This window comes from Tupaia chinensis, unplaced genomic scaffold (genome assembly GCF_000334495.1).
Source record: "Tupaia chinensis unplaced genomic scaffold, TupChi_1.0 Scaffold000296_1, whole genome shotgun sequence".
Lineage (NCBI taxonomy): Eukaryota > Metazoa > Chordata > Mammalia > Scandentia > Tupaiidae > Tupaia > Tupaia belangeri.
The window spans coordinates 2,466,158-2,480,782 of record NW_006159784.1 but is presented as its reverse complement, the minus strand read 5'-3'; the positions used below and the strand labels follow the sequence as shown (position 1 = coordinate 2,480,782).

The 14,625-nt window shown below is 39.4% G+C and overlaps 1 protein-coding gene across 1 annotated transcript in view; it reads left to right on the top strand.

Annotated features, from left to right (window-relative positions):
• Positions 1-14,625, top strand: part of NCKAP5 (NCK associated protein 5) — a 732,277-nt gene that overhangs the window by 206,509 nt on the left and 511,143 nt on the right. The window contains exon 3 of the mRNA XM_027772766.1: positions 9,396-9,529. Within this exon, the coding sequence (XP_027628567.1) occupies positions 9,396-9,529 (134 nt within the window). The remainder of the gene's footprint in view (positions 1-9,395; positions 9,530-14,625) is intronic.

The window sequence follows — 14,625 nt, the reverse complement described above, 5'->3', positions numbered from 1 at the left end:
TAACTAACTTGGCCAGTATTATCACCCACTGATGTCCTGAAGATCACCATATATAATTAGACCTTGAATTGAGATATTTATTGACTTTCTATATTTGATTTTGAGTGTTAATATTTTAATTTCCCCTTATAGTTTTGGCACACCAAACATCAAGCCATCTGTTTGAAATCATACTAGGTAATGGGATTAAAAATAATGTCTTTCAGGGAAGGCCAAATGCAGGGTTATATATGTTCTACATGGCATCTGTGATTACGTTTTTTTTCTTCTTACATTAAAAATGAATTCAAAATATATTCTCCTCAGTATCAATGTATAATTTTCCCGAAAAACACATTTTTGAACTTTTTAAAAGAAATATATCAGTAGGCCAGCCTGTAATGGTAAGGGAGCTGGATCCCTCATCACCAATCATGGTTCAAGTTCTAGTTCCAGTGTCTTGACAAACAGGCCAGACATGTGTGTATGTGTGCCCCAAATTCTGACAGGATGGACAGATGGAAAAGAAGGGATCACATGTGACTGTGCCCCACTGATGCTTTCTCCCTCTGAAAACTAAAAAGAAAAAAAAAAGATGTAAGTACAATAGTTACTTAAAACACAGTGATCATTTAAAACTAAAGTTTTTAATGAATTTATCAAAAGTAGCTGAAATACAGTAAGCGATGTAAGTTACCTCATTCCAATTTGGTGTATCTCATTTTTATGTGAGACCTATAGCGCTGTGGTAAAAGCAATCAAAAGACAGTTGGAGACCCAAGTCGAAAAGCTTGTTCTCTTTTAACGTTTCCTTCCTTTTGCTCTGCCTATTTAACAAGGTTGTTTATTTTAGGATGCAGACAAGTGTGCAGAGGAGACCCATCTTCCAGGTACCGAGGATGTGATACTTAGAACCCAAAGAATTATGACAATAAATTCTATTGGACAACATATTATCTTCACCCCCACCATAACAAGCCCTAACCCCTAAAGTAGATTCAATAAGTTTGTTGTGACTACACACTAAACTTTTGTCTTCCTCATGAATATTCATAGAAAGTTCTTTCTTCTGGTACATAAGCAATGTCAGCTGAGTCTACCAGACAGAAAGCTGACCACACACTTTTATTCTGCGAGGCAGAACAAAGTATGAGAAACTTTCTCCTGCCTCCTGCTTTGCCATCTCCACAAATAAAATATGTTTGTTATTCTCAAACTCTGATGTGTTCATAATTGGTTACTGTGTGCATTGGGCTGCTTACCCACTTGGTCAGTTACAGTTTTCAAGTTTCCATTTCTTTTAAGTTTCTTTCTTAAGCAATAGACATAAAGACACAGACTGAGACATTACCCCAACATGATCTTGACACCTATATTCCCTAGCCAGCCCTGAAAAATGGGCACACACCTGCCTGGCGTGTTCAGGAAACTCTCTGATGCAAACCTAGAACCTTCCCGTGTAGGGCAGCCTTGCAGAGCTTTATGTTACTGGCATGCCACCATCCAGCCCCCTGGAAGTTCAGCTTATCAAAGTGCTTTGTGAAATGTTACTTTGCTCATTGCTCCCAGTGATACAATGAAATTGGCTTGGAAGATCTCACTTTTCCAATATACTGAAGAAACTAGATTAAAATGAGCTTAGCATTTAAGTGGCTTGTCCAAAATCACTTGCCTAGTAGGTGCTGCCGTTCATACGAGAAGCTGGTAGCATTTACCTATCTCTGTTAAGTATCTTTCCACTATGTAATTTAGCCTATTCATTTAGTTCTGGTTTTACACACTAATCAGAATGACCTTTGCAAAATTTCTTCACTTGAGTAAACCTTGGTAAGAAGTCACTGTTTTACTCAGGATCCTAGTCCCTAGTCCATCATGAGATAGTCATGTCCTCCATATTCTAACCCCACTCTTACCTACCCGTGTCACATGCCCCTCCCAGCCCTCTTTCTCACCATGCTCCAGCGACTCTGGCCTGCTCTTCCTTCTCTCTGTCCACATGTGAAAAAAGACCTCTCTCGCTGCACACTCTGCTTGGAGTGCTGGTCTCTTCTCTTCTCATGGTATCATCTAGTCTCCACGGAGGTCTCAGTTTAAATGTCACTACCTTGGAGAAACCTTCCTCTGACTCACCAAATAAAATCAATTCCTTTTGCTATTGGCTTTCAGCAAACCCTTAACTAGCCATCAGTTTATACTGTATGTTTATCTGTATGATTGTCTGGCAACAGCCCTCCCCATAGTCCATAAGTCTAATGGCGCCAGAAACCATGCCTGTTTGGCTTATTGCTAGTCTCTGGCTCTAGAAGATGTTGGGCACATAGTAGATGCTCAATAAGCATTTGTGGTCTGCGTAAATGAATGAATCCAGTTAAGAATATATGACTGTTTTCCCAAGCATAGTTCTTTATTAAGTTAGGAAATAATCAGGATTTTGATAGACCTTTCTCCATTTTCTGAGAAGATACATACAGAAATGGCCATCCTATATTTGAATGATTTAATCTAGTCTTACAGAATAAATAGCCAGAGAAGAGTTCAAAAGAATAAGTGGATTTCCTATAGAAATCAGGGAATCTCTTTTCATTGAGGTTTAATCAGAGGACAACTCAGTTAAGTCTGAGGTAGCATAGGCTCTGTTGTTACGTGATGTAGGAAAGATCATTTGGTAGAACAAATACTTGGACTTAATATACTTTTGATTTTTGTTTGACTTTTGGGACTCAACCCTTTGCTTGTGCCTGAATAGAAAAACTGCTTCAGAATTCTCGATTCTGTTTTTTTCTCCAATTTGATGTGTAGTAGCTCGGTTACAGCATGTGTCCCCTACAGTCACTGCATTTTGAAAATCACACAGAAACTATGAGGCTTGTGGGGGAAAAAACTTTGTCAGTAACACATTAAAAGAAAGGTAGGAACCTATTATAAGGAAAAAATGGTAACTAAGTTTAGATGTGTTAAGTGGTTAGAAAATACAGAAATAGTACAGTAAATTTGACACTTTACTTTGCAAGAGATCTGCCATTTGCCTCTAGTTGTAAGTGTCAAAGTAATGCAACTTGTAAGGTGTGTGAAGTGACGGTGGGAAAGTCGGAGCAGGAGATATGGCGGGTGTGACTTACCACACTGGTGGACTGAGGTCTGTTTGAAATGTGTGTGTTTTGCGTGTTCTAGGGGCTCTGTGCTCACTAAATGTTTCTTATGAATGAAATTAGGCATGAGCAAATTGTGAGATTTGCATCATGCTCAAATTGTTCCCTAATTTATCTATAACATTGGAACTAAATTGCTCCTCTAAAATAAGTATCATAATTGAGCTGACAGTATCAGAAAAAAAGGGTGGACTTTGCATCAGAAAAACTTAATTCTAGATCCAGAGCTGTCATTTATAATGGTGGAAGCTGGACAGCTGTCCTTCCTCTATTGGCCTCTCTTATTTATTTATTTATTTTTAAAAGTTTTTCCAGAGGGTGTATTTATTCCCTGGAGAGAGAGAGAGAAATACCTCCCCCTCCTCACCCGCCTAAGCCTCCCGCTGGAGCACGGTTGCATGGTCACACTACAGTCTCTTCTCCTCTGTTTCTCCCTTCTTTTGAGATTTTTGGACATGTACGTGCATGGGCCTGGCATGTTTTAAGTTACTGGGTCTAGGACTTGAACCATACAGTCAGCCACGTGGAATCCAGCTGCCTTAAACATCATGCCGTGGGCTGGCCTCACTTTATCTTTCATTGGAGATGATAACAATTCACAATGCCTATTTGTTTTTGAGGCTGAGATATAGGAATGAAGGTGGAAACAGTTTGTAAAAGGCTCTCCATATACAAAGTTTTTATTGCAGAGTCTACTTATTCCAGGATTTAGACAGCAATTAAAGAAAATACAATTAATGGACCAGTAGTTAGCGTAATGGCTATGTCGCTGAATTCCCATGTAGTCGACCGCGGTTCGAGTCCTGGACCCGGTGGCGTGAACTCATGCCGGGCGCATGTGTGTGCGTGTCCAAGATCCCCAGAGGAGAATGGAGGAGAAGGGATTACGGCATGGCCATCCCCCAGGGGGGTGATTTCTCGCTTTCTATTTCTGTTTCTCTCTGTGTTTCTGGTGAACGCATGTGCCCTATAGCAAAAACCTCTCCAAAAAAAGAAAGAAAATACAATTAAAATTTAACACAGTTTTTTTGTTTTTTGGGTTTTTTTCCCAGAGAAAAACACAAACCTAACCTCTTTCTTTGGCCCTTTAGTTTATTTCTTCTGAGTGAGAGAGAGAAAGGAATGGAGGGAAGGGAGAAGGGAGAGAGAGAGAGCACCCATAACAGGGTTTTTCTGCTACAATTCACTCTGAGCCAACCCCAATCATAGTCCAGAGTGAGCCCTGCATATTTAGGGATGTCCCTGCACTTGAATCAGGATCCTTCCTATGTGCGACTGCCTTGCAGAATCATATTTTACTACTGCACATGCTAGCTACCTTTCCTGGCTTCAGACCTACCTTTTAAATAAAAATAAGTTTCTGTCTATAAAGAGGAAAAAGAGAATGTGATTGATAACCTTTCCATGAAATCACATTCTAAGTCGTCTTAGATTCAGCCCTTGACCCTTGGTCTGTGCGCTTCCTGTGGTGAGTTGGGTAGAATGCTAAATGAAGCCAGTGAAGGAAAAAGATTCCATTGTTAAACAAAAGTGGAAGAAGAGAGATTAGAAATGGGTTCCCAACAAGCTTTTTTTTTTTTTTTAAAGAGACAGTTTTTGCTATCGGGTGTGTGCACTCTCCAGAGAGATGGATGGAGAGAGACAGAGAGAGAGAAAGTGAGAAAAGTCACCCCCCAGGAGGGATGGCCACGCTGCAATCCCTTCTCCTCTTGGAGTTTTGGGCATGCACGAGCATGTGCCTGGCATGAGTTTCAAGCCTCTGAGTCAGGGCCTTGGGCTGGGGTAGACCTTGTGGAAGTCCAACACCCTAACCACTATGCCACCTGCTGGCCCAGCCCAACAAGTTTTTGAAAATTCTCTTCATGCTCTCCTAGAATGGCTTCTTAAATTTGTCTCAACCCAGTGACTACATGAAAAGAGATGTTGCTCAGTAACTGTCCCCATCAGATTTGGAAACCGGATTTTTTTCTGATATTGTTTATTTATTGCCATTTAGTACCAAGTGGTACTATTTACTGTGTAAATATCACCATTCATCTCCATTTCTCACTCTTTTTTTCACCCTGCTGTGAAAGATCCCGAGCAAACTTATGGGAGAAAAACAAAGATTACTTGAAACTTATGGGAGAAAAACAAAGATTACTTGAAGGACAAATCAGTTTACATCCAGAATATAGATAATACAGGAAAAAATATCTAACCAATCTGTTGATACCTTTTTTCCCTGCTTTTATTTATTACTTTTATTTTTAGAGTTTAATCACTCTGTAAGGCAGTTTAAGAGTTTTCTTTCTCTTTCTTTCTTTTCTTCTCTCTTTCTCTTTCTCCTTTCTCTTTTTTAAAGGTTTTTGTCATGGAGTGTATGTGTTCACCAGAGAGAAACAGAGAGGAAAATTGAGAAATCATGGGGAGAGGTGGCCATGCCACAATCCCTTCTCCTTCATTCTCCTTCTGGGATTTTGGGCATGCATGCATCCATGCCAGCATAGTTTTCCACCTGTTAGGTCTGGGACTCAAACTGTGGTCAGCCATTTGGGAATCCTACACCTAAACAACTATGCCTTCTTCTGACCCCTAGCCGTTTCCTTTTTTTTTAAAGCCTATTTATTTATGCCATGAGTAAGAGAGAGGAAAGCAAAGATTCGGATGTAGCACTTCCAACAGGGTCCTGATGCTGCTATCCAACCCCAGCTTCTACCATGCCAGATCATGGGCCCACTTTCGCCTGAGTACTCAGGAAGGTCTGTGGACTCGAACGGGCTACCTGCCTACCTGGGTCAGTCTCACACAGTGCCACCGTCTGGTCTTATTTGCTACTTTTAGCCTTATGTATGTTTTTAATTTGAGTTAATATTCCCCTGCTTGTAAAATGGGTGTAGGTTATTATTGAACTCTGATAGATTAATTTAAATTTAGTCCATTTGAAAGGAATTCTTTTTAATTAGGTGTTTTTGCCTTAGGGTATGTGCACTCACCAGAGAGAGAGAGACAGAGACAGAGATGGAGACGGTAAAAGGGAAAGTGTGAAATCTCTCCCTGGGGGGAAGGCCACATCACAATCCCTTCTACATTCACCTCCCAGAATCTTGGACACACATGGACACATGCCCAGAGTGAGTTTTAAGCCACTTGGTCCAGGACTCGAACTGCATTTGCTCATGTGAGAGTCCAGTGATAAAAGAGCTATGCCATCTGCTAGCCCTGGGAAAGTATTTTAATAGACAACCAGCAAATGGCTTAACTGTTACATCACTGGATTTCCACATGCTCAACTGAGGTTCAAGTTCAGATGTGTGTGCATGAGGACCCAAAGATCCCTGGAGGAAAATGGAGGAGAAGGGATTGCAGCATGGCCATCCTCACTGGGGTGAGATTTCTCATTTTCCCTCTAACCGTCTCTTTCTCTCTGATGAACACACATGCCCTAAGGCAAAGCTCTCTTTAAAAAAAAAGAAGACAACTTTTACTCTCATAGTCTTTATTTCTTAAAATATTTTCTGTTACCTTAAGAGTGTGGTTTTTATGCATGTGAGGTTTTTGCTTGTTTGTTTTCATGTTTGAAAAAGTGTCAACCAATTGAACAAAAAGGATTATTCCTGGAGAAGAACTCTTATTAGATTTTGGAGACTTGTCAATATGGTAGTGAGTGAATCTGTGCAAAATTCTTTTAAAGGAAGGAGGGATGCTGTTTTGTCTGCGAAACTAAACATCGTTCGTAGCATGCACTTTTGAACTACTTAACATAACATGTGGCTTCTTTTTTCTTATTACTGATATTAAAGCATAATCAGCACATTCTGAGATATAAGTGACTTATTCATGTTCCTTCTAGTCCAATAAGTTGATACAGAGGTAAATGTTGTTGTGTAAAAACTGAACAGAGAGCTTGTTTTTATTGGCAAAATATATATAATACAAAATTTGCCATTTTAATCATTTCTACAGAAATTTGACTTTAATTGGCACATTTTCCACAATTATATCTTTTCCCATTATTATCTTTTCCAAAGCTACCAAAGTAACAGGATGAAGATTTTATTTTATTTTTCTTGATTTTGATATGAGGAACTGATTATGGGGGTAAAAAATGGACCACTGAAGAGTCAGGCCTGACTTAGCAAAAAGCCGGCTCTGGAATCCAAAAGCAGATAGTCTCCCAGCGCTTTGAGCATGTCTTGTTAGGTAATGTGCTAAAAATACAAACCACATGAGTTAGACGTAGTTGTAATCTAAAACAAATGTTTACTGGTTGAAGAATTAGGAAAAATTAACAAGAAAATAAAAATAGAAAAAAAAGTGTTTAAAGAAATAGAAAAGATTGTAGGTGCTGTTAGAACTCTGAAGTAAGAGAATGATGACGTGATGAAGGAAAATGCTAGAATACATGGAATAAATTTGAGCTTGGAAGGAGCCCAGGGCTGTCAACACAGAGACCTCAGGCAGCTTTTTAAGCAGGAACAAGGACATGTCAAACTATAGAGGCAAAGACATATGTGAGTATTTTCAGAGAATCGTGATTCATTTCCTGATCATGGCCTAATGTTTCCTTCATGGTCCTCAGAATAACTTTTTTTCTCACAAGTTAGAGCAGGAGAAAATTCATCTTTGCTGTCATTTCCTGTGAATATACCCCATGCAATGGATCATATTTAGTCCTGAGTAATCCATAGTGTAGAGTCATAGTGTTTGATTTATTTCCAGACAGAAGTCTCTGCTTCCTTTCATTCTTTTAGGTTGTATGTCTCTCGAAACTTTGTACTTTCAGTTTTCATAATAGTGTGTATATCTTGTATGTAAAATGTTTAATTTCATAGCAATAGGAACTATAAAGCCTGGCATGCTTCAGAAAAAGGCAATGACAAAAACAAAACTAAAAGGACTTCAGCATAGCTGGGTCAGTATTATCAGGAGGATCTGAGCTGTGTGCTTTTCACCAGTTCCAGGAATAAGTTTCTGCTGAACTGTCTATTCTGGGTTATCTAATCCTTCTTTTGATCCCTGATTGCCCTTTATGAGAAGAGCTAGTTTTCTAGGATTATAAAAACAGTGAGTGGCTTGGCTTATTTTTATCTTTGGAGACCTATCTCTACAAAATTTAAACTAATTCTCTAGTCTTATTCCTTCTCATCAACTCCATGGTCTAATAAAGTGAAAACTTTTGGTTCTGTGAACACAGTAAAGTTCTCTTTAAAGTATATATCAGAGATTGAAGATGTAAAATAATTTTATACAGGTAAAAATGTTTTTATTATTATCTGAAATATTATATATGTGATCATTCACCATAGGAGGTCACCAGGTTTAGAGGAAATTAGCCAAGTGTTAGAGTCTAGTCGGCAAGGACTCAAAATCTGCTAACTTTTGGTTTATATGACCTTGTACAAATTACTTAGATCTCTCTGGCCCTCGGTTTAATGGTCTCTAACAGGAGATTAAGAATAGAAGGACCAGCAGATGGCATAATGGTTATGTTGCTGGATTCCCACATGGCTGACCATGGTTTGTGACCTGGACCCAGCTTAAAACTCACACTGGGCATGTGTGCATGTGTGCCCACAATCCCAAGAGGAGTCTGGAGGAAAAGGGCTTATGACATGGCCTCCCCCCTGGGGCGTGATTTCTAGCCTTCTGTCTTTCTATCTCTTTCCATTTCTCCAGCAAGTGCACATGCCCGATAGCAAAAATCTCTCTTAAAAAAAAAACAAAAACATATATATATATATATATATATATACACACACACATATGTATATTTTATATGTATATTATATATACACATATATATGTAGCTTTCTGAGATGTCTCCCTCCATATATATATATATATATATAAACTGATGGGGCCAGCAGGTGGCATGGAGGTGGCATGGAAGTTTAAGGTGCTGAACTCCCACGTTGTTGACTGCAGTTCAAGTCCTGGACCTGTTGATTTGACACTCACACCAGGTGCATATGTGTGTATGCCCAAAATCCCAAGAGGAGAATGGAGGAGAAGGGATTATGGTGTGCCCATCCTCCCTAGAGGGTGATTTCTCGTTTTCTATCTTTCTGTTTCTTTCTATCTCTCTGGCAAGTGCATGAGCCATATAGCAAAAATCTTTTCCCACACTCCTCCCCCAAGAAAGAACCTATTTCATGGAATTGTTAAAAGTATCACATTAATATATATAAAGCTCAAGTTAGCACTTAGTAACCGTTATTAGCCATTGCTAATAAATTTTTGTCATAAACCACTTCTTAGAAGTCATTCCCTTTGTGTCTTTCATAGCATGAGAAGCTGATGCATGAGTTGGAAGAGGAGAGACACTTACGTCTTCAGAGTGAGAAGCGGTTGAGGGAGGTGACCCTAGAGTCTGAACGCAACCGAATTCAGATGCGTGGCCTGCAGCAGCAGTTCTCCAGGTATTGTTTTTAAACGAGATTATTGCTTTCTGAGGTGTCTCCCTCCATTTACCGGTGACACCTAGGATTGAACTTCAATCGTGCAAGCTTTTGTTGTAATTGATGGGCTGATTTCCCAACAGTTTAAACCTTCTATTCTGGCCAGGCAATTCGATTGCACCTGGACCAATTTTCTGAAACTTTCCATTTGCACCTGACACAGTCTGGTCTTTATTGAAACTTGTTGTCTTTTCTCTCTTGCTGATGTGTCAAGGGAGCCTCTCACTGAGTTGTGGCAGCATCGTGGCCTATAGGCATATCCTGTGGAGGCTAGCCTGTAGGATGAGCTCTTACTGGTAATCATAATCTTGTTTTAAGAGAGTGTGAATGTAATCATTCAGTAAGTTCTTACTCATTGGTTAGGGGAAACTTTTATGAGTAGTTAAAAACATCAGTGAACTTCTTTCGTTTTAAAAGATGTAACAACAAATTGAAAGGAGGTTTATGAAAAAATAGTTGTTCTTAGATTCAATTCCAGCACAGTCGGAATTGTCTGGCTTCCAATTATGGTTAATATGGTACCAGATGATGGTTCACGCTACTATGTTCAACTTGTTCTGTCCCATGGGGAAAAAAAATACACAGTTGTGCATTTTTAGTCCTGGGATCAGATTGGGGCATCCTGTAAAGAAAACTATGTTTTAATTTCTTCTATACCTCACCATTTACAACATCAGGAAAATAATTTCTTTCACTTCGCCCCCATAAGGTTGTCCCGACAGTGTTATGTTTGAGAAGTTGACCAAAAATCTTCATGAGCAAACTGCATAGAGGTCTCATCTTCAATGTATCACTGGGGTTTAAATAAGTATAAGATCAATAATGGAAAATATAACTTCTTCATTAAAAGATTTTTATAGTGATAGCTTAACTTTTAGGTCTATTTCTTTCTTTTTCTTTTTTTAGAGGTTTTTGCTATAGGGCGCGTGCACTCGCCAGACAGACAGAGAGAGAAAGAAAGCAAGAAATCACCCCCCGGGGGGATGGCCACGCCGCAATCCCTTCTCCTCCATTCTCCTCTAGGGATCTTGGGCACGCACGCACACGCGCCCAGCGTGAGTTTTAAGCCACCGGGTTCGGGACGCAAAACGAGGTTGACTACGTGGGAGTCCAGCGACATAGCCATTACGCTAACTGCTGGTCCCACTTTTAGGTCTATTTCTGGGAGAGACCTGGGTCTAGCCTCCAGATGATTTACTTAATGTGAGTAAGCATGGCTTGTGCCTTTGGTTTAGGAATTTCTTGAAGGAATAGAGCAAGAAGGATGAATTACTCCTCCATATTCAGCATCATAATTTAACTCACGGTTCAACTCTTCAAGCCCATGATAATACACAGGTCAATACTTCGATCAATGCATGCCCCCTCCATGGGCTATTGCTTATATCACCTTATGCTCATTTCTTCATTCAATTTGATGACAATTCTCACCTGATGTCTCCCAACTTGAAATAATAGCTCCCCGCCCAAAGTGACTTTAAAATAAGCACAGCTTCGTAATACTCACTGTTTTAATGATACAGGAGAGGAGGAGGCAGAATCTGCTTCTTTGTACTGTCTAATTGAGATGTTTCTATATTCAGGCTATTGCTTTATGTAGCATGAGACACGTGGCACAGTAAATTATTTTCATATGATGCCAGGTCATCGATTGTACATCAAACGACAATCCCAGCCAGATATGAGATACACAAGAACCAAGACTATATCCTAGGTTGAAAGAGAAGATAACTGTATGTACAATAAGTAGTGGCTGGTTTTACATACTGCTTTCAGGAGGATTGTTTTTCTTGCATAATCAGTTTTCTTATGTAAAGCTTTATTGAAACTGAAAAGTTCAAGTCCAATTACAGCTAGACCACTAATGTAAATCAGCAAAAGAAGGGGGAAGAGCATATAGCTGATAAGATAATTACACAATAATTTGAGTAGACCCACTGAACCATTTCTGATGGCCTTTCACAGTTCAAACCTTGGTTCTAAGATATTTCTAGTTGTGCTTATTTAATCCTGCTCATTTGAGTCTTTGTGAAATGCTCAGTATTACAGAATATACCTCTAATTTGTCAGCATCAAAAAGGATCATATAAATAATTTATATAATCTAAATTATTGTATCAAATTAAATTTTTTAGATTCCTAGTTTTCTCCCTTATCACCCTGGATTGATGAGTTCATTTTATACATGATCATATCTGGGATATGGGATTATTTTGAACACTGATCATGGCCCAAGTAACTTCTTAAAACCTCATTACTTTATTTCTCAAAGAATGTGGTGTGGCTTGCAAAAAAAGGTAGGTTGACAAAAAAGATGATAAAATAAAAACAGAAAATAAGGATCAGGGCAAGAGACTATGACACGTAGTCATATTGTCATTATGATCACCTAGCCCCACATATTTTCTGAGAATGAGAATTTAATTGAATTCTTAATTCCTGACAGACAAAAGGAAAAACACAAGAGGATATGTAATTTTTTAAAATCTCATAGTCGACATTTCTTTAAGAGGTGAACATTCTCTCTGATAATAAATTCATAATGAACAGTATCTCAGAGACTCCTTTAAAACAGACATTGAAGGCTACAGTAGTTATTCCAAAATGGCATAAATTATAATTAACTTTTACAAATTTGACTACTTCCGCAATGTAATTTATGTCTGAAACATTAAACTGTTTCTGTGTTTTATCATATACAAAATAGGGATGCTGGTTTTATGTGTAAGGAATCAAAGATGTTATAAGAAGTACTCCAATGCTGGGAACCAGCAGTTAGCGTAATGGCTATGTCGCTGGACTCCCACATAGTCAACCGCGGTTCACGTCCTGGACCTGGTGACTTAAAACTCACGCCGGGTGTGTGTGCGTGCGTGCCCAGGATCCCAAGAGGAGAATGGAGGAGAAGGGATGTGACGTGGCCATTCCCCCTGGGGGGTGATTTCTCGCTTTCTGTCTCTCTCTGTCTGTCTGGAGAGCACACGTGCCCTACAGCAAAAAACCTCTCCAAAAAAAAAAGAAGTACTCCAGTGCTCAAGTTCTCAAGGCAACCACCATGCTACAAATTCATGAGAACATCTAAATGTGTGTGTACATGTTTCTAAGACTTCTATGAACGTAGGGCACAGAGGTGTAAGAGGCGGAGCTGGGCTGAGTTGGTGTCTGTAATGACATTAGACTTAAGAGCCTCTGAATTATAGGGGATTCTGAGTCTCAGTTTTAGGGATGAGGGAAGGCAGTGGAGGAGGAAGTGAAGAATGCAATTAGATGATGGGACCATTAGGTGTAGGTAGGGGTAGTTTTCAAGGGCCAGGATGAGTGATTCAGAGGAGATAATCTGGGCCTTGATATTGGGCATTTTCAGCTGTGATGAGTCCAACATCTTGAAATGCACCAGGGAAACCTGAACCTTTGTGATTATCTGTGCTAGTGAGTAATAGGATCCTTTAGGTGATAACAATCTGTCAAAGTATTTAAATAAGTAACTCTCTTTTATGTTACCACCACACTTTCAGCCATAGTCCCATCCTCCCTCTTGCCCTCTGTCTAGGGCATAATGATCAGAAGTTGTCTGGGCAATTAGGAAAACAAAATGATGTGTAGCCAGAGGTTACATACCAGCTCTAAGCTGGTGACTTAGACATTGCTGCATGCAGGGTAACGGAGACAGACAAAACAACTTGGTTCTGACCATTTATACTCCTTAATGCAAATGCAGAGAAGAAAAAGAAAACCAGATACTTTCAAATTAAGTCTTCCCCAGAGTTCAGGGAGCACCTTAATAAGGTAATACTTATTAGGGCAGGTGGTGATATCATTAAGGCTTCCTCTTCTTTCTCTTACTATTTGGTGTTATAAAGATGTTTTGAAGATGTGATAGTGATTGCTTAGCCTCTCATCTGTGTAGTGCACATGGCTGAGTATCTTTTATGAGAGATTAGCTTTGTTACTACCTAAAATTCCATGACTGTCCCATTCTCCTCACCCCTGTACCTGCTTGTTTTAATTGTGATTGTCCAGCCAGTTGGGGTTAATGGTGTGGACTGAAGCTGTGGCACTGCCTCCTTATTATACAAAGATAATTAGTGTTGAACCCCCAGCCTCATTATTCCACCTTCAGTTAATGAAGTGTTTATTCATCAGTTAGAGTCACATGGAGGAGCACATTTAGAAACAGTTCTCAAGTTAGATGGCTATGTCCAGTTGGAATAGCAGTGAGTTTTTAAAAAGATGTAGGCTTGCGAAGAACTAAATGTCATGGAGTACTGATTTCATGCAAACCATTTATAATTTGCACATGTATTTGAGTTGGTCCCTTTGGAATCAATCTAATCAATACATAGATTATTATTGAAAGCTGCTGATCTCATTAGAAAACAGCCATTTTTATTGTGTGCATAAGGACACAGTACGTGTCCTCGAAAAAATGTAGACTCCAGATAGCAAAGTCTTACATACATATGTGAAAACAGCATACTTAGTGTATAGCTGTAAATAAAAACTAATTTTGTCTAGATTCAGGACAGCCAGACTTCATCCTTGTTAATGGAGTATCGCACTGAGGCGTGAATCTTCAGATGAAATTAATGATTGCATAGTGATAACGATAATACTACATGTTTTTCCATGTGACAGCACCATGCTGCAGTATGTGTGAAGCTTTAAATTAAAATCGATCTGGAAAATTCACCACCTAGCAGACATATTTTGTAAGCTGTCTGCAGTTAGCAAACCATATCACACCCAAAGTATCAGGAATCAATTAATGGTTCTCTGCAGCTTTGAAGTGTTCCATGCTATGTCTGTTTACATAGACATTGTACATCTAAGCAAGGGGAAAGGATTAAGCTTTTCACCCATAACTGACCAGGATAGGTAAAAAATCACACAAATGAATCTCAAACTTTTATTGTCTACCTCCAGGATGTCTCTGCACCTGTTATGACCATCTCCCCCAGCGCTGTTATCCGCTGCCTTGAAGCTATTTCCTTGCTTACTGTAACAGGGGTGCTCATTGCAGGTGATTGCTACGCTTAAGTGCAGCCTGCTGCCTGCTG